This window comes from Pseudorasbora parva, chromosome 1 (genome assembly GCF_024679245.1).
Source record: "Pseudorasbora parva isolate DD20220531a chromosome 1, ASM2467924v1, whole genome shotgun sequence".
Taxonomy (NCBI): domain Eukaryota; kingdom Metazoa; phylum Chordata; class Actinopteri; order Cypriniformes; family Gobionidae; genus Pseudorasbora; species Pseudorasbora parva.
The window spans coordinates 31,995,723-32,020,530 of NC_090172.1; the positions used below are offsets into that span (position 1 = coordinate 31,995,723).

The window sequence follows — 24,808 nt, forward strand, 5'->3', positions numbered from 1 at the left end:
GTAATGCATGTATGATGAGTGATGTGTATGAGTAATGCAGTATTGCAGTACATATTCTGTTTACAGTAAAAAATGGCAGCTATGCTTGCTAGAAATTCACTGTTAACAATAGAGTGACAATATTCAAGTATTATGGGGTTACTTAATCGTGCCTGCATATTTCACAAATTATAACCATATATTTCATTAGCAGATGTGATGTTAATTTACAAGAATATGGTTTTAACTTAAAATGTACTGGTAACCACAACAATAATACAGTTGTTAAAACTGAAAGCCACATTTGTTAATCAAGAGTTTATCATAAGTGGCCTGTCCATAAAACATGGCCATTACTCGTGAATAGAGTGCACAAATTCATTAACACAAAGACAAAAGATCATTATGGTAACACATGAGACTAAAATAACACAAACGTTTACTAAGTAATAGAAAATGTAACACAGAATACCCTAATGTACAGCACTAATGAGGATAAAGATTTAGCATATTTGATGTCACGCAGGGATTTCAGAGATGTTTGTTTACCATTAGTCACTGTAAATTAAACAGCAATTCATAGTTTTTACTTGCGGAAACCACAAATAATTAACTTGTAAAATGATATAGCATAGAGTCATGTAGATTTAACTGTGCTTAATTGTAAAGGGTTAAGTGCATTGCCAAATACATAAACACACAAGATTAGTGTTTTATAGAAACAGTAAAAAAAACAATAGCACATTATGATACAAATACTTTAACAAGAAAGTATACATCTAACCATCAGCATGATATGAAATTGCTGCACAGCATCTTGGTCATCTTTATTTAACTTTGACAGTCAAATGGCAATCATGTAATTTGGCAATGGTAAAAAAAAAACAAAAAAAACAAAAAAAACAACTCAAGAAAAGGAAATCTCTGGATGTTCAGCACAAAATTCACTTAAGTTTAATCTAATGTGTATGTGTGTGAACATATGATTAATGATACAAATACAAAGTCAGAGACTTGTGTAAAACTATTGAACATACTGAGGATCCAAGCATAGAATAGCATTAAATATACACAAAGATGAATCATCTTTATTGCTACTCTCCACCTCTATCCAGGTGTGCTTCTGAACAGTCTTGCAACATGAGTGCTACTGAGCGTTAAAGTGGGTGAAAAAGATTGAGTGAAAAATTTAGTAGATCTGACCACACCATTTTCACATTAGTGTTTACTCTCAAGCCACTTTTCATTAGATACTGCGTTTGTGGTTGGAGATCCTGAGTAGCAGAGTGTGCTCACAGCTGAATTGCTGTAATTTACTGCTTTCGTTTAGTGATGGCTACTAAAATTCAGAAACCAACAGGGTAAGTGGCTGTTAACTGAAAACACAGTGCAAAGAACAGAATAACTTTTTTCTCAGGTCTAAGTCGTCCAGTGAAATATAGCTTCAGTTCTGTTTGATTTCAAGTGTCATTCCGTAACCCTTCCTCTTTCACTCTCCGTTTCCTTCTCTTGATCCTTCCGCTGTGAGAAAATATGATAGGAAATTAGATTCTTCTCAGACTTCTGAATTCTTGCAATAGGCCATGACAGGGCTTTTGAAATGTACTCATCCATCCATTCATCCATTTATTTGTTTTATATCTTTATACTGGCCGGGGCAAAGGATCACTTCCAGTGCCTTTCAGATTTTGCAGTTGCTTCATTTCCTCGCAGGCCTTAACTCTGCATCAAGATTGAGATCGTGGCATTTTATAGTGCAGAATTCAATGTTTAGTTTAAGGCATGTGTAACATATTCCACTGAATATATCCCACTAAACTAGTAATTACAGGCTGTGATGCTGAGTGATCGTTTGTGGTTACAAAACACGGAGGCATTTTCTTCCCTTGCCCTCCATTGAGCGTAACAGTACACGCTAGCAGTTTCTTAATCTTTGTTCCAGAGTGAAACTAAAACTGCTCCTAAAATACAATATGCATTTTATTTCCTCCATCAGAGACAGCTAGAGCTTGAATCCCATCAGCAGAGTCTGGCCGATAACAGTGCATGATAAATAACAGTATCAATTGTACAGATGGTATAGACATTGCAGGGTTGGTGAATAACTATCTTTAAGTGACTCAACACTTGGTTTGTTATTCAAATGTTTCAGTAAGGACAGGAATAACTCACTCTGGGGTTAGAACATTTACTGTCATTGCTCAATGTTTTTTCATAAATCATCAAGTGGTTTGGTGCTTGAGACAAAGAGCATGCACCCCTGATGAATAAGAAAACAGTGGAGTGGAACCGGGAAATCAATGCCACTTGGGAAATTAGTGCCACAAAAATATTGTATTGATTATAATTGCATTGATAAGAATACATTGAACACTACTTACCTTGCCAAGGTCTTGTCTTGCCTTGCTTACCATTAATATGACTTCTGGTAATGCATGGCTTCCAACTGGGTTACATTATGCAAACTTGTAAAACATTAAGGAGCTTCTTTCCAAAGCTACAATGTGAATAGTTCAGTGTATTAAATTAATTCCAATAATTCGAAATTATGTAATATTCCAATCTTGTATTGTAACACAGCAACAGATTGCAACACGTGCAACACGTGATTGCAAACAATATGGTCAATAATCATGTTTGCATTAAATTGTTCACTTCCTGTTCACAATTTAAACTAATGTATTATTATTATTATTATTATTATTATTATTATTATTATTATTATTATTATTATTATTATTATTATTATTATTATTATTATTATTATACTAATATAAAAATATATAACAAATATTATTATTTTTTTTAATTGTAATAATATATCACAATGTTTGTTTTTACTAAATTTTAGATCAAATAAATGTTGCCTTTGAGAGCATAACAGCCTTTTTTCATCAGACATATTACTGCCCCAAACGTCCTAGAGAGGGAGATTTTAGAGCCTGTAAAACCACTCCAACTAACAGAGCATCCTGACATTTTGGTGGCCAGTCAATAATGAAAGGATGGGATAGAATGTCTTCTTTCTAGGACTGCTGCCAATTTACAGGCAAGACTGAGAAGAGCATGAAGCAATATAATGAAATCATTATAGGGCATGGCAGTGCGGAGGTCTGACTGAGTTAAGGCACCCAATTCCCAAGTTCTCTGCTGGATGCACTTTATTTGGGGAATATTTATGGGCTTTTCTTTATAGACTGGCAATTGGTTAGGTTTAGTTTTCTGTCTCACTTGTATGCCCCTCTGGTGCATTTCACACTCTCATAAGCCCCTCCTCCGTTTGTGTGTGAAGTGAGGATTTGACTTACTATGATTACGGTAAGGATGGCGCAGCTTGCGTGTGTGTGGGTGCAGCGGGCCACCGTGGCTGTTGTTGTCAGAGCTGAAGGTTGTTAGCGGTTCAGTGAATGAGAAAATACCCGCCGGGCCTCACTCCCATACGACGTCCGCCTACACCCAGACAGAGAGCGATGAACGGACTTTATGGGATTTCACCCAACACCTCAAGTGGTTAATTACGGGATGTGTAACATGACAAGTGTTTACACAGGATCAAGTTCTGCAAAGGGGTGTTATTGACAGCTGTTGGAGAACAGGTCATGTGGTGTGAATGCTATGATATCTATTTAAGTAATATTTAAGTTGAAGAGTTTATACGTGTGTGTGTGTGTGTGTGTGTGTGTGTGTGTGTGTGTGTGTGTGTGTGTGTGTGTGTGTGTGTGTGTGTGTGTGTGTGTGTGTGTGTGTGTGTGTGTGTGTGTGTGTGTGTGTGTGTGTGTGTGTGTGTGTGTGTGTGTGTGTGTGTGCATGCATGCCTAGGTGATTTTATACACCAGTGGTCATCGGAGTGATTGGACTGCCTGAATTCAATTATTTGGAGGGGTTTCCCAATTTGGCAATGTAGTGTACACACACACATACACACACACACACACACACACACACACACACACACACACACACACACACACACACACACACACACACACACACACACACACACACACACACACACACACACACACACTATATTGCCAAAAGTATTGGGACACCCCTCCAACTAATTAAATTCAAGCAGTCCAATCACCATGACCACTGGTGTATAAAACCCAGCACCTAGGCATGCAGACTGCTTGTAAAAACATTTTTGAAAGAATGGGTCGCTCCCAGGAGCTCAGTGAATTCAACCGTGGCACCGTGATAGATTGCCACCTGTGCAATAAGTCCATTCATGAAATTTCCTCTGTACTAAATATCCCACGGTCAACTGTTAGTGTTATTATAACAGAGTGGAAGCAACTGGAAACAACTTCAAACAAAACCATGTAAACTCACAGAGCGGGGTCAGCACATGCTGAGGCACACAGTATGCAGATGTTGCCAACTTTCTGCACAGTCAACAGCTACAGACCTCCAAACTTCATGTGGCCTTCAGATTAGCTCAAGAACAGTTGGTAGAGATGTTCATGGAATTAGTTTCCATGACAGAGCAGCCGCATCCAAGCCTTATATCATCAATTGCAATGCAAACCGTCAGATACAGGGGTATAAAGCATGCCACCATAGACTCAAGAGCAGTGGAGATGTGTTCTCTAGAGTAATGAATCACGCTTCTCTGCCTGTCAATCCAATGGACGAGTCTGGGTTTGGCGGTTGCCAGGAAAATTTTACTTTTTTTTTTAGGGGTTGAGCTTTGCCCCTTAGTTCCAGCTCTTAGGCTCTTAGCTCTTAATGATTCAGCATACCAAGATATTTTGAACAATTTCATGCTCCCAGTTTTGTGGGAACAGTTTGGAGATGGCCCCTTCCTATTTCAACATGACTGTACATCAGTGCACAAAGTAAGGTGCATAAAGACATAGATGAGCAAGTTTGGTGTGAAGGAACTTGACAGGCCTACGCACAGTCCTGACCTAAACCCGACAGAACACCTTTGTGATGATTTAGAGTGGAGACTGCGAGCTAATCCTTCTTATCCAACATCAGTTTCTGACCTCACACATGTGCTTCTAGAAGAATGGTCAAAAAGTCGCATAAACAAATTTCCTAAACCTTGTGGAAAGCCTTGCCAGAAGAGTTGAAGCTGTTACAGCTACAAAGGGTGGGCCAACTCCATAAAAAAACCCTATGGATTAATGTGCATGTAAAGGCAGGCATTCAAAAACTTTTATTTTAATAGATGTTTAACGCTTCTAAAATATCTCTTGCTCTAAAACTAGGCTGCATTTGTTTGTACTAATTTATTATTTACTATTTAAAATAACTATTTTCTTATATTTCTTCTATAAGTTTTAATTTTAAAAATGTATTATTTCCTATTATAGCAAAGAAAAATTTCAACAGCTCAATGATTTGATGCTCACTAAATATTTCTTATTATCAATGTTTAAAACAGTTGTTCTGCTTTATATGTCAGTGGAAACTGATACTTTTTTTTCAATATTATTTGGTGAATATACAGTAAATATAGCATTTATTTAAAATATAAATCTTTAGCAACATTATAAAATGTCTTTACGGTCACTTGTCAGCAATTTAATGTGTCTTTGCTAAATAAAAGTATTTATATGCAGTGGTTTGCTGTTAGACCGCTGGCCTGCGTAATGTCTAATTGAATAGGCGCAAATGGGCTTACAACCACTGATGCTTAATTAGTTCAGGGTACACTGTTACAAAATGAATTAATACATTTCAACACAGTCAATTTAAACTTGATTCCAGTGTGGTCTGACAAAAGTAGCCGCGTTTTATATACGGAGGGTAAAAAAAGTGTTTTTTTAATGCATTGTTTTTATTACAAATTATATTTTAAGCATAACAATTTGAACTAAAAAGTTGAAATGAAATACTAACATGAATTGTAGATTGGTTTGTATCTGCCCCCGTTTTTGCTTTAATGAGAGAAACTTCATGAACTCCCCAGGTGTGTTTGTAAAACCCAAGATCTCCAGCATGATTCAAGTCAAAGAGCATATTGTGCTTCAATAGAAGCAATCACATCTGACCTTTATAAAGGATTTCACATGATCAATGACACGCATGTTCTTATTTGATTAGTGACCTAGAAATGATTACACCTTTAATGTTCTGCTTATCCCCAGGTTTAAATTAGATTTTATTTAGACAGTTTAGATCTTTGAACCTACTTATACTCCCTTGTGTGATCAGTTATGTATTTTCTCTGTTTTGTTTCAGAATCATAGAGGGATAAAGAAGAAGTAAGAAAAGATAGGCACAGTATGACTTTGTGATGCATCGCAGCGTGGGAAGTCAAATCCAGTGAGGTCTCCTCCTTTCCTCCTAAACCCCCTTAGAGACCGACCATCCAGAGGACACTGTTTCAAGGATTCTCTCTGGACCCTGATACCCACAGGAGGGGTGTGAACAGGAAGGCCCAGGGGAAGTGGACAGTGTGGGCAGGATGTGGGAGGGACTGAGACTGCAGGTGTTCTTCTTGTGTTTGGGGGCTGCACTATGGAGCGCTGCAGCAGCAGCGACGCACAGGGGCTCAGGTCCACGGGAGCGCGGCCACCGCCGCCATCTCTCTTTGCACAGACACAGGGAGAGAGGCAAAGAAGGCCAGGTGCTTCACCGCTCCAAACGAGGATGGGTCTGGAACCAGTTCTTTGTAATTGAGGAGTACACAGGCCCAGATCCTGTCTTAGTAGGTCGGGTAAGAAGAAACAACCACCTTCTACATCCATTTTTTGTTGTCCTGATCCTCGTTCTCCATCTCCCTCCCTCTCTTTTTTTTCTCTTAAGGTTATGCTGTGAATGAAAGTCATTGGGGTTTTCATTACAGACAGAGTCCTTGCAATATCCTCCATTTGTTCCACAAAAGCAATCAGTGGCCCACTTGATTAAAGGTTATAAATTGGATTTCCTTTTTAATAACGGTGCAGTCCCCTATGGTTCTTGCATAGGGGACATGGACGATTTATGGGCCTGCTGGATAGTTACATGGCGAACCTGCAGCACGTTGGCCTTTAAATTCCCACCTGAACCCAACAGGAGGTTTAGACTTATTGAGTGGGGATATTCTGTGTCAGGAGTTTAATTTCATTTTAACCAGCATAATCAACATCCCTTGTTCACATCAGCTCTATATGATACTGTATGAGTGCAACTTATAAACATTCAGAAATTACGAACACAAGGGTCGTTCTCATTTTAATATGAAACTATGACATTCGCTCAAGAGTAATGTAGACTTGCACTTAGGGGAGGGATGTTTCCCTATGGAATTTACTGTCAATGCAGCAACCATCAGGCTAGATATAACTGTAAGATATGATGCTATCATAGGTCGCTGAAAACCAGCCAAAAAGCTTTTTACTTCGAGTCAGCGTCCCTATTTGACCTGCTAGTTGTTGTTGAAAACCTCTCACACATACCTCTCTTTCTCTCCTTCCAGCTTCATTCAGATGTAGATTCAGGAGATGGCAACATTAAATACATCCTTTCAGGGGAGGGGGCAGGCACTATTTTTGTCATTGATGACAAAACTGGCAACATTCATGCCACAAAGACTCTGGACAGAGAAGAACAGGCCCAGTACACACTGACTGCCCAGGCTGTAGATCGAGACACCAACAAACCCCTAGAGCCCCCCTCAGAGTTTATTGTCAAGGTGCAGGACATCAACGACAATCCTCCAGAGTTCCTACACGGCCCTTACTATGCGCGAGTGGCTGAGATGTCCAATGTTGGTGAGTGCAAGCCTCTGGAAAAGCATATTTGTCAGCTTCTTCTCTTTCTCAGCCCATGCCTGACAGCTTGTTCCTCATGCATTATTCAAAAGAGCTGAAATCTGACTCTCAGAAAGTGAATCGGTAGTCTTGTTGCAACTGTTGTTTTGCGACTGCTGACTTGTATGGTTGTGTGTGCGTGTGTGCCTGCATTTGTTTGTGTGCATGTGTTTGTGTTTACTGCATTTTCACTGTGCAATGCATCATCAGTAATGCTCCCCTGTCACAGGGTAACGATCTGTTACCCCGATACCCCCTATTCACAGCTCACATAATACTACTGGGATCCTCAAAAGGATAGTTTTGTCCAGGTCAATTCCTTATACTTTTCGACAAGTTGGTAAACATGCTGGGTAAATTAATTTTAGTGTGTAAACAGAATCGGATTTCATGGAAGTTAGTCGACTGAGGCAAAACTTTGCATGCACAAACCGAAGGCAATAGGTTTTATCGCCTAGTTTTAGACTCTGAAATACCTTTGCTGCCTTTAAAAAATGAAGTAAATATAAGACTGTGAAATCTGGGCAACATCCAAAAGTCGTGGATCCCTATTATAGCTGATTGGTGATGTTCTTCCGTTTTCAGGTACTTCCGTGATAAAGGTCACAGCTACGGACGCAGACGACCCCACATACGGCAACAGTGCCAGACTGGTCTACAGCATCCTGCAGGGCCAGCCTTATTTTTCTGTGGAGCCGCAGACAGGTACAGTCGTCAATAACGATATTTTCACTGGTTCAGTGTTAGTTCTGTGGAGTCAGCCATGCATTAAAAAATGCATCATGTGCAATTTCAAGTCATGTTTGGCTTCAATTCAATTACAACGGTATGAGGATTGGGAATGAAGAGGGTAGTCCTTTCACGCTTCGCAAGAGCACCTTAGCTTTCTCTGAGCTAAATTAACCCATGGTCACATTATTCCTACAATATCATAGTGGCATTGAAAACGCCTACAGAAGTCAGAGGAGATGGAGCAGAATCTGCTAATAACCCAAAGCTGGAAGGTTTTTTTTATTATTATTCTGTTCAGTGCGGCTCATCTGTGTGGTACTAACAAAGCCATCATACTATTCCACACATATTCCCTTTGTACTATGGGGGAATGTATTTGTTACATGCTTTATGAACCTCAAGAATGAGCAAAATAGCCACATATGTTTCTTTCTGAAACTGTTTCAGTTGAATTTGTGATTTTTATTCTACAGAACTATACTGAGGTGTAAGACCAAGGTCAGTCACCCTATGGATAAAAGCTGACTGTGTATTAAGCTAGCATGTAACTGATGTGAAATCAGTTATTCAATGCAAATGTATGTATTTAGAGAGATTAAGTCATTGTATAGTCAGATCAAATCACATAATACAATCATGCATCTGAATTGAACTTTTGGTTTGAAAGGATTATCAAATAGCAATAATTTATACATTTAGACCTATGATTCCGCTCAAATTGCCTATTGGTTATAATGAATATTAAATTCATTCATTGATTTCTAAGGGGCCATCTGATACCAATGGTATTCACTTAAAATAGCAATAATTACTACCGCAACTACAATAAAACTTTTTAGATGGAATAAATGAGATGAGATATTTTTGACCTCTGTGAACAAAGAGCACAAGTGAATGGTCTGAATGGTGAATGGACATTGTACACCATCTTAATCTATATGTATACGTGTGTCTATAGGAATCATCCGAACAGCTCTTCCCAACATGGACAGGGAGGCCAGACAGGAATACGATGTCGTCATCCAGGCCAAGGACATGGGTGGACACATGGGTGGTCTATCAGGAACCACTCAGGTTAAAATCACCCTGACTGATGTCAATGACAACCCTCCAAAGTTCGCTCAGGGTGAGAAAATGTATTCTTCCAGCTGTGAATGTTCTCTCCTTCTCTGCCTTTCTCTCTTTCACTATCACTATCTCTCCTCCATCCATCATTTTTGTCCCCCTCTATCCTTGTCAGGTTTTATTATAGTCACTGTGGCCATGCCTTGCTCTTTGGCTGGCTACACACAACATTACTCTGACCTCTGCTATGCATGCACCCAGAGAGAAGAGTTTGCTTTTAGCCAGTGTACAGCTCTTTCTTCTCCACACTTCAATCTTCAAACCACATATTAACATTGACAAGCCCTTAGGGACCAAGTCAGAATTTGCTAATATGAGCTACAGATGTTAACATGAAAATATCACAACTTAATTATTCAAATGTTCTTTAAACGTTCAGCACGAGCACGATGACATCAAGTCTCTCGAGCGTGAAAGGCTGGATGAAATATTTACCGTGTTTGCGTACACCGAAGAGAGTGGGAAAAGGCTTGTGTGAGCTTGCGTTCATGCATTGCCAATGTGACATTAAACTGCACACTAAGCACATAGATTTTATCTGTCTTTTTGTTCCTATAAATCTCCTTCTAGCTCTCGCTTTTTTGTGCCCTGAGCCTCGGGCTCAGTAGCAAAGGGCCTTCAAGCTTTTCCCTGACTTAAGCAGAATGCAGCATGGTCCCAGCGCTCCATTCCCTACATAAGCCCTGTTTTTGGTGGTGGTAGAAACCGTTATTCATGGACCAAAATAAACTGTACATTGCAAGGTTATTGCCCACAATGAGTAGCTTAGGCCAGCAGATCCTTAAATCTACCTCACAGATAGTTTTGAGCCAACTGCAAAATGGAATATTTCAGGAACAAAATATATTTTTAATGTAGACAGCAGTTTGGCTCAGAGCGAAGGTGAGAATCTGAGCTTCAGATATGTAATATGGTTCTGGTCGCTCCGAAAATGCAGCTCGAGAAGTCGGCTGTCTCTTTTAGGCTCAATATTGATTCCCGACGTTGTTTGCCCTATCCGAAACAAACTTTGACACATGACTCGCTTCAAACTTAGCTCCTGAAAAACGTGTAGATGAAAATGCGTAATGTATTTTTTGGTCTGTCGAGGATGGGATTGAAAAAGCAGACCTTTCCGCATGCCCTGGCCTTTCTTCACGAGGACTTCCTCCCCATGTGGGAGTTATTTTTGTAAATGTAGCTGAAGCCTTTGGCTCTCAGCAGACAGGGAGTGGAGCCATATGGTCCTTCTGTGAGCTCCAGCCTCAGGCAGGTGTCTGTTATAGTCTTCATACACCCACCCACATACACATGCAGGCTCACTCGAGCACACACATATAAATTTCACACATGCACTTGTGTTCTCACCAGCTAAGATCTCACAGGTGCCAGGCAGCTAGCTTAAGGTAGCACCGGTATCATGCAGCGAAATGTCTCTCCATTCCCCGGGTGGGCAGTGTGATCATGATTTTTCTTGCCTGTGATATTATAAACCATATTAGCTTCTAGCCTTCCTTTCCTGAGAACTCCCGGGACTCATTCTCCTCCTGTACAGGTGTTTACGCCATGGCGGTCTCAGAGGACAAGGTTCCCGGGGAGGAGGTGGGGCGACTGAAGGCCAGAGATCCTGATCTAGCGGAGAACGGACTGGTGGATTACCGCATCTTGGAGGGAGATGGCATGAACCTCTTCGAGATTACCAAGGACTCGGAGACCCAGGAGGCAGTTGTCAAACTAAAAAAGGTGAAGTGTTTTATAGTGCAATGCCAAATAAGTACCTGTAAATGCGACCTTTTGTTACACAGTTGCGCTTATGAATGAAAGCAAGTGTGCATGTGAGAAAGGGAGGGGTATGGTTTTCAGATAACATTAAAATGGATTTCTGTCCATCCCTTAATTTATCAAGTTCTCTTCTTGTGGAATCATTTGCATTTAGCATATTTGCTTATCCATTTGTGCTCCGATTTGCATGGGCGCTCATATATGCAAGGTTGTTTGTTCATGTTACGGACTACTTGGAAGCTAGAGAGATTTTTCACCATTTTCACTCTGTAATTGCAATGACATTGCCCATCCCTTCCCTATTATATCTGAGATGAGCATTGACTTTCATGGCTGCTTCTCTCTGTCCATGAGAGGGGAACTCAACTGGGCCTTGCTGCCCGGGTTATTCCTCCCTGCTCTGAGGCCCTGGATTATGCAGACAATTACACAGCCACTCGGGTTAGGCTGCCGCCTGTCCGTACCCCCACCTCCTGTGGACGAAGCAAATTCTCACATCGCCTCGAGGAGCCTGCTCACCAACAACCAGCTTTAGCCTTAGAGCCAAAGAGACCCCGTCTGCAGCCTTACCACTGCCACCTGCTGGCGATCTTTTACCCTTCACCCCAGAGCTTGATATCTCTAATGATCATCCACAAAATGATCATTAGAAAGGGAGGCATATTGATGAAAGGAAAACGTACGCATTCTAAAAGCATTGCGGTCTTGCTGTTATCCGGTGAAGCATCAGCATATTGGGGATGTTGTTTGTGTAAAGGAGATTTGTATGGTGAACAATTGGGGTATTGTGTCAGCCTCACTTTTTTTTTACATCGATGTCGTTGCTACAGCAGTGCATTTTCAGATTGCAGAGAAGGCTATAAGGAGGGGATGAATCAGGCGTAAGTGTGAGAGAACAGACAATACTGCATGCCAACAACAATCAGCTTGATGCAATGCTGCTTCACTCAATAACACAATGCCTCACTGATACACCTCTTGGGAAATCATCACCTTTTGCTCTTCAAAGCATGTTGAAAATTAAAGTCGAAATTACTGACGGAATTGCCAGGGTTTTAATCAAGTATTCTGTTTCAACTGCGGGCAGGCGACGCAGGCTGAATATTAAGAGGAGACGTAGCATTATTGTGAATATTATCTGCTTCTGATTAGGTTCAGTCGGGAGTTATTAGGTGCCAAATAAAGGACTGTAGTAGGGGGAAAGAGAGAGAAGGGGGACTGCTGTTGTCAGAATAAACAGAGAATAGATTCCAACCTGTTGGAGGAAAGAACTGGGTCATACTTGTTTCCAGCTTTGGCAGCTCCATTAAAGAGATCCAAAGAAAAGAAAGAAAAAAGGGGAGAGAAGAGAATGATGAAGCAAGAAAAACAACTTTTAACCAATCAACAAACAGCTAGGCATGTGAACGTGTGAGTGTGTGTTTGAGTTGATATGTACCCTTTATACGTAATTCTCACTTGGTAATTTGTGGCCGAGAGGTGTGACGGGTGAGACAGGCTAATCAGAACACAGGCAGACGTGTGAAAACTGGCGATGCAGGAGGATACGACCAGACCAAATGACTGTCTGCATTTGAGAACAGTTGTTTGTTAAATGTTGCTTCATTTGCTAACACGTAAGTGGCATGAGAATTCTGCCAGTGGACAATTTTGAAAAAGTGCAATCTGTAACTGAAATACGTTTGCAAGAGCCTTGATATTTTTTTATGCTTTCTCATATGAGCTTCTTTGTAGATTCAGCCTCCTTCCCAAATGTATAACAACAGTGCCCTCTAGTCTGTTTCTTTTAAAGTTTGCCCCCTTTTTTATCTGGTTCGATATAGTCCAGCGTTTCTTTGTTTTCTAATTAATTTATGTTGATTTATTGGTAATCTATTAATGACTGTTTATTTGCTCAGCCTTTTGTGTCTAGTAATTCACCTTTTGTTCTCCATGTAGTCCAAAATCAATTAACACAAAAGCCATTGTCATCTTTAAACATGTACATACGATCCCTGAAATTATATATATATATATATATATATATATATATATATATATATATATATATATATATATATATATATATTACATTATATTATATTATATTGACAACCTCCATCAAATTGAATAACCAAATTGTGTCCTGACCTTGTTTTCAGCCTGTGGACTTTGAGACAAAGCGATCGTACACACTGAAAGTAGAAGCGTCCAACCCTCATGTGGACCCCCGTTTCATCGCCTGGGGTCCATACAAAGATACTACCATTGTGAAAATATCAGTAGAAGATGCAGATGAGCCCCCGACATTCATGGCTCCCGGCTACAACTTTGAGGTGGAGGAGAACGCCCCAGCAGGGACTCAGGTCGGCCGCGTACATGCCAAAGACACGGACATCATGAACAACCCCATCAGGTAGCACCTGCTTGCTGTAAAGAGAATCATATTACTTTTTTGTCTTTTTTCTTTCTTTCTATTTTTGGTCAGTAGCTACAGAAGTATGATCAGTTCTTTGTATTTGGTGACTGAAAGTAAGGATTTGTACTCTACATGGAATCTTGATTTATTAGACACAATTTAAAGAGATACTGAGAAGGAAAATAATATCAGAGAGCGAGAAAACCCCCCAAAACAAAGTTTTTTCACATTTTATTTTTTTCTCTTTCATCCCAGATATATGATCCCACGCTACACAGACTTGGAAGAGTTTTTCACCATTAATCCCGAGGACGGCATTATTAAGACCACAAGGCCCTTAGATCGGGAAGCACAGGCTTGGCACAATATCTCTGTCAGTGCTACAGAGATTGGTAGGTCACTCATCTCTTTTCCGGGCTTTTAAATAACAGAGTAGCCTTGCATGTTTCTCATTTTTTCCCTAACCAAGCACTCCAGCTCTCCCTCCACCCTGCTCTTATGTGGTTGTAGTGTCGCCAGGCCTCCTGCATGATTTCAGAAGAGACAGCCACAGATTACCTCTTCAAACTTCAAATGATACCCTCAGCTCAGTGAGCTGAGTGTAATTGGCCATAAATGTTATATATTTATTTTTGTGTGTATGTGATTTCCTTGAGGTGCAGTTAGTGTTTGTTTCTGGTTGAATTCAAGGTTTCTGCCTGATACATTTTCCCTTTCATTCCACTGTCTTTGATTTCAACCATCAAAAACATGTCTAGAGATAGAAAATCTAGACAACTATATAGAATATATCCTGTTGTTACATTGGAGATGCTTGTGTCAGAAAGCATGATATCAAGACATTTACTAAACCTGATCATTTCAGATAGGAGCTATAAGTGAAGCACACTCTCTTGTATAACTTAAAATTATACAGCACACGGAATATTGATATATTGATATATTTTAAATCATTTGTCTTTTTGTTTTGTTCTGTTGATGTTCCAGGCGGCCATCACCAAGATGCAAAAGTACGAGTCAATATCAAAGTCAAAGACGTGAATGACAATGCTCCAGAATTTGCCGCTCAAAACGAAGTGCTTGTCTGTGAGAATGTCAGCCCCGGAAAGGCAAGTAAACTGTTAGAACCAATTAAATATGTGTAGGGCTAATTAAATGATTAACTACTAATTTAATCATCAGTAACACTTTACAGTAAGGCTCATTTATATTAGTTAAGGCATTAGGAATTTGTTTTAATAATATAGAATTGTTAGTTATTTAGTTAAATATTATATCAATGTTAACATATACAGTACAATTCAGAGGGGGTCAGTAAGTTTTTATTTTTATTTTTTACTCTTAATAGTTTTATTTAGCAACCAAATCACCATATTAGAATGGTTTCTGATGATCATGTGACAGTGAAGACTGTAGTAATGTCTGCTGAAAATAATTGTTAAATTATTTAAAAAATAGAAAACAGGTCTGTTAAATTTCAACAATATTTCACAATATTACTGTTTGTTTGTTTTGTTTTTTTGTTGTTTTTTTTTACTGTATTTTTGATCAAATTAATTCAGTTTTCAGTTTTCAGTTTGGAATTTAAAAACCTTTCCGGATCCCAAATCTTCTGTAGTTTTACCAGATAATATTTTAGACTAGACTGTAAGTTTTGGCTTATATAATGTTGCTTAATGTAATGTACTATACCTGAAAATCTTTAAATAGGTACAGGAAACTGTTAATGAGTTTTAAGCTAATTCCTAAAAGAGGTCACAACTTCCATCAGAAGTTTAAATTAACACACACACAAAAAAAGATTATAGCGATGTCAAATTTAATCAATGCCGTGTTCACTTTCCCTTTGTCGGGCAGTTGAAAGTTTGAGTGAGTGACAGAGAAAAAGAGAGAGAAAGAGAGAGTGAATTAAAGAGAGATAAAAGAGGCATACATTTATTTAAAGGCATGCCCTGGTGATTTTAACCAATTCAACATGACCTGATTTGAACTCTCTGCTCCACAGCTCATTGAGACGGTTAGTGCTACAGATAAGGATGAAATGGCCCACCGCCAGCACTTCCACTTCAGCCTGGCCCCTGAGGTCGCTAACAACCACAGTTTCTCCATCAAGGACAACAGAGGTGAGTGACACACAAAACACCCCATAATAGAATAATTTCCACCAGAGAACTGCTTCTTTTAAGCCAAGTAGACTGCCTCAGGAAATACGCCAATTGAAACACAAAATAGTCTCTTTCCAAATCAAATGAGTTTATCCATGTAGGAGTGAGTGTGTGTAGTGTCGCCCAACCAACCCCGTGTTGATAATTAGGTCATGATGAGGTGGGCAATCTCAAGTCAACTTCCTCTCTTATTAATTATGGAGGCGTCACTCTCGTTTGAGCTTCTCCATCTGTGGATTGGAAACGTGGGTGAGACCCAGCTGGTAGGCAGCTGCGTTTCTATCTGTTTCTCAGGCATGCTTGGTGCACCAAGAAAACCATCATCACCATCATTTAGTCTAATAGTCTTTGCCAAACATGTAGATGTAATACCTACTGTAATGTAAGACTCGCTTGCTGGGAAATGAGAAGCCTCAAGTTTAAGCTCACTGACGAGCCTCCTCACAGAGGAGCGCCTTCGTGATCAGGTGGTGCTCAGTTTGAGGGGAATTTGCTGCTTTTATATGAACTCATTATGTTGTGGCTCTAGGTAGATTACAAGCTGAATTATGTATGTTTCAGAGAAACTGTAAATCGTGTTTTCTTTGCTTACAAGGACCTTTGGTGTGATTTCAAAATGATTGGTATGACTGCTATATGATAATGAATTGTAGTCCATGTGCTAACAAACTAAAGTGTTTCCCACCTCTAGAGCTGTTGAGATTGTAGGCGAAAAATCTGTCAGAGAATTTGCATTTTTGAGTCAAGGGTTAAATGGGTTTCATACCTCAAATGGTGGAAGCTGCTATTTTTTCACTGTTAAATAAGGACTACAAATACATGTATTTATGTGCTTTATGAATCAGACTACTTTATCTCCATGTAATTTATTTAATCATGTTTAACCACAGACTTTATTTTACTCAAAAGTCGAAACCTTTTCTATTCTAAACACTCCATAGAGACCCCATGTGGAAATAGCCTTGCAGGTTGACCTACAAATTGACGTCATGATTGAACCTCTCTGTTCCACTGGCTAATTTCTGATTGAGCTATATTTCTCTTTGACCACCAATAGATCGGAAATATCATGAAATACAATAAAGGTGTCAGTTGCTGATGCCAGTAACTTCACATAATTGCTCCTGACTGAGTAAAACGTGTTAATTGTATTTCAAGTGTAAATGTTTACAAGCACAGATATGTTTAGTTTTTTTTTTTTTCTGTGTTCTTTCTTTAAATGAACAGCATGAACCCATGTGAACAGAGAAGATGAGGGCATGCAAGAGAAATGGCTGTCTTTCACATTGGTCTGCTTTAATGAGAAAGGAGATGAGCACTTTTTAGCAGGCCATTTCAAAAGCCAACAATATTAGGGAGACAGATTAGGCTACTCAGAATGACTGGCTTTATCAGGATCCAGAGCCTTTTAAATGGATAGTTTTCACCAGCTTTGCCCACCCATTTATCTGAAGCTCCATTATGCTCCACTCTGCACAGAGGCTCTGACACAGCTCCTCTTATCAGACGGACGTAATGAAGGCCTGCTGATTATATATGTGCATGAACTCTAAATATTAAGAGTATGGAATATTATCTGTGTTTAGTTGTAATAAAAGAGGGAAAAGTGTAATAAAAAATATAAAATGTATTTTATAAAAAAAATTATAATAATCAGATCTGGTTGTAAATGTGTCCTTTGCAGGCGGCAAGGTTGTGAAACTGCCAACTGTATTTTAATTTAGGAATTAATCAACATCCAGCATAAAAAAAATAAAAAAAAATGTTTTAAATAAATTATATTTTTGAGAGACTAATATAGTTTGAGGTGTATGAACTTTATTTGCAGGTCTATTTTCTATTACAATATTATAATTATGGATAAAAATATACCCTGTTTTTATTTAATATTTAAAGCAGAAAAATGAGAAAACAGCTATTAGTTATTTTTAGCTAAAAGTTATTTATTTATTTATTTATTTCATTTTTTTTTCTTCCAGAAAAACTAAAACAAGCTGTTCTCATTTTCTACTTTCAATATTAAATCAAAATACGACTGAATGAATGATACACGGATTGAGGCTCAATATTTGTGTCATACATCCAGTGTAAGTGGCCAGTGTATCAAACACATTCATGCTTCCTTGAGATTTCTAAATGCACAAAATTATCCAATAAACAACCCGTTCTCACTCTCAAGGCGTCAAAATCTGAAGCATGGTCAAGTGCCTTCCATGTCACAATGAAGACGATAAAGGTGCCCTTATGCGTCATTTTTCGACGTGCAGTGTGCTCTATTCATTTCAATGAGAAACCTTTGGTGTCATACACAGACGGGTTGGGCATGGGAACGTTATCAGCATGATGAAGTTATATTGGGTTATGATTTTACCATTATGACATGTTGGAGTGTAATTCTCAATTTATTCCTCCAGCATAATTGTTTTTAAATTGATTTTATTTACGCTATTTTGACATGTTTTAATATGTAATCCAACCAAACCCCATCCCATCCCTAAGCATATGCATTTGTGTGTGATAGAAAACACAGGATACAGCAGGAAGATACGACTGTAGGCATATGGTACAAATATTCCAGGTTTTCCGAGGACAAACGATTGATTTGTGTGAAGAAAATCCCCAACAGCCATCAGCGTCTTCATCCGCAAAAGATCATGCACAGTTGCACATATTCGAATTTCAAAAATTGTCACCCGAAGAAGCGGTACATAAGATTTCATAGTGAAATCGCATTGGCTCTCGTATGTCTCATGACCCATTGTGTCATTATGTCAGCATTGATTGTAAAAAGTAATTGGCTCTCGCGTGTCTCATGACCAATTGTGTAAGATTAACTCTGTTCTTCACATGAAGATACTTCAGAAGACTTAGAATGCATTGGAACATGAGTTAATATTTGTACACTGTTTTTGGGCAGTTTGTGCAATAAATACCCATGACTGTACTTTTATATCCCTTTTACGTGCTTTATATTGTTGAGAAGTAGGTAGGTTTATTCTAAGAGGTGGGTTAGTTGCTACAAAATTTAAAAGTAGCCTATAAATATTCATAAAATCATGTTTGCTTAATTAATTTATATTAGTATTGGGAAAACATCTGAAATCAACTGAGTAACTTTCGCGTCGATATAGTGCCAGTTAGAGGCACCTTTAGCGTCTTCATTGTGACACGGAAGGCACTTGACCATGCCTCAGATTTTGATGCCTTGGGAGTGAGAACGGGTGACAATAAAGCTGGACCAAAAACACAAAATACAAGGACCCAGAGGAGCTGTCTCTGGTTCATATGTGGCAAATTGGTACTTCAGACATCCCATGGTAATCTCACTGACAGAATATGATATAGAATTATAATGGATAGCATTAGATTGATCGAGCCTGTCCGCGGCGTCGTGCTATATGAGCGTTGTAGCCATATCATTAGCGGCCTTCCCTGACAGAGCCACTGAAGGTTGAAGAAAGCTGTGCCAGGGGGAGTGAAAATGACTAAACCCCAGGCCCCTAAATGAACTCACTCCATCTACGCCTTCAGCGTGACCTTGCACTGAGTCAGGGAAATGTGCTGGCACTGATCCATCCCTCCCAGTTGCAAATAAAACCAATACCGCTCCCTCCGCTCTAACTTTGATTACACTTCCAAAAGCTGATAAATGTTCACAATATTAAACATGAATTTAATATTGGATGATTCACACCTCATTGACTCTCACCGGTGGCTGTGCGTAGTTTTCATGGCACCTAAACTCCAGGGAGGAGAAAACTTTGTAATTCTGTTCAGCGCATTTATAACTCTGTTGTGAATTTACTGAAATCTTGTAACCTCCTCATCCGCTGAACTAAACGTTCCATCAATGTTCCTCTGTTGCTTTCACAGACAGCACTGCTAGCATCTTTGTGATCCGGAAGGGCTTCAGCCGAATGACCCAGGATGTGTACCACCTTCCCATTGAGATCAATGACAATGGCGTACCCCCGATGAGCAGCACCAATACTCTTATAATCCGTGTGTGCAGCTGCGACAGCAAAGGCACCATCCTCTCCTGCAATGTGGAACCTTTCATCCTGTCAGCTGGGCTGAGCACCGGAGCTCTGATTGCCATCTTGGCCTGTATTGTTATTCTACTAGGTGAGCCTAATTATATTTGTATAAGAATATGCAAGCAACCATGTGGAAATAATAGGGGTCTAGCTTGGTTGGTTTAAACATCTTATAGGGCCCAGAAGCATGTCAATATTTGCATTTCACCGCAAAAACGCACATACACACGTACAACTACAGAAGCTTAAAGTATTTATAGAACAGATTGTTCATAGAGAGTACATAGTTTATTTACTTTGCTTGTCTCTAAAATATAATCAGAGCTTTGTTCTCCTAAAAACACTGTGAGCCTAAGTAGGGAGCCTTGTAGAGAGATCAATTGCAAAATGATTAATATTTGAAATGGCCAGAGACGAAAGCTTTGGAGTAATTTTAGTGCTACATCGTAAGTAGGCAAACTCATGCAGTTACCTGTTGGACAACCAAAAAGTTGCACGTAAGCACGCTTTTTCTTACAATACTTGACCTTTATTCAAACCAAAAATTAAAATAATATTAATAACAATGCATACAATTGAATGCATTGGAAAAAGTGAATATTCACTTTATAATGTAGTTATAATGTAGTTTATTACTCAGTACTTATATTAATGATTAAGGCCCCTTAAATAAAGTGTAATCCATTATATTTTATGTAGCTTTTATGTTTCCATATACATGCACAGTCATGTTGTGTCTATTTTGGGAAATGCACATACACTGTAAAAAAAAAATTGTTGATTTTTGTTGGTTTAACTTAAAAAAGTAAGTAACCTGGTTGCCTTAAAATTTTGAGTTTATTGAAATTAAAAAGTTTAGTTGATACAATGAAGGAAATTTGTTTAATAAATAGAAACTCAAAATATTATTGTATCTGAACCACATAAAAATAAATCATGATAAATCATGAAAATAGCACTATTTGGTAAGTTTCACTTCGCATCAGAAATAAAACACACACAATTACCCAATATGCTTACAAAATATTTTAATAATATTTTAATAAAGGTTGTCAAATCTCAGAAAATGTTCATTGTATTAACTCAAAATTTTAATTTCAATGAACTCAAAATTTTAAGGCAACCAGGTAACGTTTTTTTCTAAATAATTTTTTACAGTGTACAGTTACTAACTTTGCATACAGAAAACACTAGTAAGGGGGGTCTTAAGAGGGTTTCAAAATGTATTCTAACATGTAAAGCCTGTCAAACCATATTGAAGAACTGTAAAATTGCCCTTCATCATTTCCCAAAATAAATGAGCTGTCTCAAGTTATGTGGACTTACCAAAGCAGCATTAAAACATTGCATGCAACGGAGCACTTTATCTTTGTAATGAAAAAATTTCCATCAACTACATTTAAGAAAAGAGTTTCTGATGTGATTACTTATATACAGACGCATCAATAGCGAGAGATGCTGTTAGCACTGGCTTGACATTTGTCTGCATGTCTACAGCAATCGTGGTGCTGTTTGTGGCCCTGCGGCGCCAGAAGAAGGAGCCTTTGATCGTATTTGAGGAGGAAGACATTCGGGAGAACATCATCACCTATGATGATGAGGGAGGTGGAGAAGAGGACACAGAGGCGTTTGACATCGCAACCCTACAGAACCCAGATGGTGCCAACGGCTTCCTGCCCCGTAAGGACATCAAGCCCGAGCTGCAGTATCCCATGCGCCCCGGCCTGAGGCCCATCGGCAACAGCGTGGATGTGGATGATTTCATCAAAACACGGATTTCTGACGCGGACAATGACCCCACAGCGCCCCCATATGACTCCATTCAGATCTACGGTTATGAAGGCAGAGGCTCTATCGCCGGCTCTCTCAGTTCCTTAGAGTCGGTGACCACAGATTCAGACCTGGACTACGATTACCTCCAAAGCTGGGGGCCACGCTTCAAGAAACTTGCCGATCTTTACGGCACCAAAGACTCCGCTGATGACAACTCTTAACGTTCGCTCAAATACGTCCTTTTTCATCTCCCTCCACCTGGCCCTCCTCCACTAACTGTGTGTTTTGTGAAGTTTACTATAAGTATTCCATGAGTTTGTCACTTTATAGTAAACTTTAGCTTGTTTGTAAGTATACGCACAGTATACTAGATGCTGGGAGCGTCATAGGTACGATCACAATGTGCTATGCGGGAGCCAGAAGGGTGGAAATTAAAATTTTACAAAAACAATACAAAAAAAAAGATAAAAAGAGACACACAGACACATCTGTGGTGGGCGTGTCTCTGTGGTGTGTATGAAATGGAGAAATATGTGACAATGTTGCTTAAGAACTGAAGAACATTGCGTTTCACTTTTGATGTTTGTAGGTTCCTACAGGTTTGAGGTTATGGATGTGTATCACAGAGAGACATGGATTTGTTGATACTGTGAACGAGCTCACGAAGAAATAAAAAAAAACATAAACAGTTGCCTTATTAAGTAATCCGGAGCGAACGTCAGCAAATGAAGGGCCCGTTTACACGACACCATTTTCAACTAAAAACAGATCTCTTTTTATGCGTTTAGCAGTTTATTTAGGTCATTCTGGGGGTCTGAAAATGCAAACTTCGACGGGTTTCAAAGTGCAAGTTTTTTTGTATTATACCCTTATGCGGATTTGTGAAAATCATTACGTGTTCAGTCTATAGGCGCATAGTTTTTCCTTACAAAGTGACCTCGCCAACTGGCCTGGCATAAGTAGTACATCGTTTTTTTAATAGTTTTCATGGATCTGTATAAACGGGGACCATTTTGACAACGTTGTGGTCTGTATGCGAAAAACGCAAAGGAAAAGCTTTTCCGTTTTTTAGTAAATCGCTGTCGTGCAAACGTACCCTTAGACTTCTGTAACTTCTGTAGCGCCTCCATATTGTCTTTGGAGATACTGGCCAAACAGGTCCTCTTTTTTTGTTTTATTTTTTGTTTTAATAAAAAAATATATATAAGGAAGCAGATGGATTAAGCAAAAATAGACTGTGTTTTTCTGTCATCTAGAATAAAATAAAACCTTCAGCCCAGTTCCATCTATGAACAATCACAAAGAAAGACCTGTGAGCTCAAAAATCGCCTTAACTAATGGACACTCTTGCAACGCAGTGCATTTTTTTGTAACTTGAAAGCTATATCCTAAAGCAAGCTAAAGTCCTTATAACGTATGTACAGTACAATGTGCAAAATATGTCTCTTGAGGATCAATCTTACACCGATCAGTTTATGTAAAGCTTTCTCTCTTTTTTTCTATTATGATGATATTTTTTTTTCTTTTTTTTCAGATTTCTTCATTTCTCATTTTCTTTAATGGCTTATGTTATTCTCCTCAGTGAGAAAATAGCAGTCTGTCCTGTCGCAGTGAGAAATGGCTAATTTCTATGTCGATTTTATGGTAACTATTTGTACAATTTTAAAAGTTCTTATTTTAGTATACATACAAATATCAGTATTTCAACATGTAAGGAAAATATTACAGCATCACACTTATATTTTATGAACATTGTACTGTTGCTTTATTATGTGCTTCAATCTAAGAAGCAAAAACTTTTAAATAAATGCTCTTTTTATAAAAAATATATATATTGATGGCGGTAATACATTTGTGTGAACAAAATCCATTGCCGCTAACCGCTGTAGCGGTTGCCATGATGGAAACAAAGGTTGAATGCGAATACAGAGCCTTGGAGTTATGCATCGCGTGAACTGCATTCACACTTGCAGAGACGTGCAGAGCTTTTCACCGGTGCTTTCCAGTGGTAGGTCTCTCCATTGTCTTCCACTAGAGAGTCTCACATTCTTTCCTCTCCCAGGGTAGCCGCACAATGAAAGGTCAATGTGCACTTTGTAAAAAAAAAAAAAAAAAAAAAAAAAAAAAAAAACAGATTGAAAAGAAAAATAGCATTTCATAAAACCGAACTTCAGTCCACCTGAATGAGATTGGACACCAATTTCCCTGAAGGAGCAGAAAATAAACAGAAGAGCACAGGTACAGGCTCTTCTCACCCATGCAGGAAGACTACACATGCCTTAGCTGTGTATGAAGTGAAGCACAGAAAAAAGCCTCTGATGACAAACCCTAGACCGTGGAACCATAACCCTTAGTTGTCCCTCATGCAAGGTGTCCTCTTAAAAGCAGCTGAAACACATGCCCTTTAAAATACAGGTTTATTCCACCTGTGTTATAGTCAGAAAGGATATGGCTATATGCGATTCTGAGTAGGAAAAAAAAGGTTGCTTATGACAGCAGCTCTGCATTTTTCATGTCATGTTGCTAGACATGTTCTGTCAAAGAACTAGATTACGGAGGTGCACTAGCAGTGGGTGGCATCCACTTGATAGCTGATTAGTGATTTCAAACCAGTGCTCTACGGATATATGTCAATCGCGAATCGCCGGATTTCCACCAACACAGCTGATTGTTTTGGAATGTGGTTTACTGTTTCTGAAAAAATGCGAAATGTGCTGTGTTATTGCTGTTAGGGGTTACAGTTTTGACCCATAGACCAGATATGCGAAATGAAGACCAGGAGTCAGGATGTTCAATCATCGGAGAGAATTTTACTGAAGAATAGTTTGCAGTTTCATCAGTAGAGTCAGCTTCAGAGTCTCTCAGGGCGGTGTCAGGCCAGACTCTACTCTACACAAAATTACCTCACCAGTTATACCAATTTCAAGGGCATGATTTACATCATTACAAACACGTGGAATATTACTGATTGGCATAAAGTCTAAACAATGTGTCACATGAGAATAGATAGGAGATGTTGTTGTTGTTAATCAGGATGTATACATCAGACAATCCCAAGATTGGGGTAGTGTTGACTTCAGGGGAGTCCTA

General features: G+C 39.0%; 1 protein-coding gene across 2 annotated transcripts in view; it reads left to right on the top strand.

The window, feature by feature from the left end:
• The window catches only part of cdh11 (cadherin 11, type 2, OB-cadherin (osteoblast)), a 59,229-nt gene extending 35,681 nt beyond the window's left edge, over positions 1–23,548 (top strand). For both annotated transcript variants that reach the window (XM_067437969.1, XM_067437979.1), the window contains exons 2-12: positions 6,175–6,652; positions 7,394–7,688; positions 8,313–8,432; positions 9,418–9,585; positions 11,119–11,306; positions 13,487–13,740; positions 13,999–14,135; positions 14,731–14,852; positions 15,749–15,866; positions 19,782–20,033; positions 21,443–23,548. In XM_067437969.1, coding sequence (XP_067294070.1) covers positions 6,401–6,652; positions 7,394–7,688; positions 8,313–8,432; positions 9,418–9,585; positions 11,119–11,306; positions 13,487–13,740; positions 13,999–14,135; positions 14,731–14,852; positions 15,749–15,866; positions 19,782–20,033; positions 21,443–21,939 — 2,403 coding nt within the window. In that variant the 5' untranslated portion in view covers positions 6,175–6,400 and the 3' untranslated portion in view covers positions 21,940–23,548. The remainder of the gene's footprint in view (positions 1–6,174; positions 6,653–7,393; positions 7,689–8,312; positions 8,433–9,417; positions 9,586–11,118; positions 11,307–13,486; positions 13,741–13,998; positions 14,136–14,730; positions 14,853–15,748; positions 15,867–19,781; positions 20,034–21,442) is intronic.
• The last annotated feature ends 1,260 nt before the right edge of the window (positions 23,549–24,808 follow it).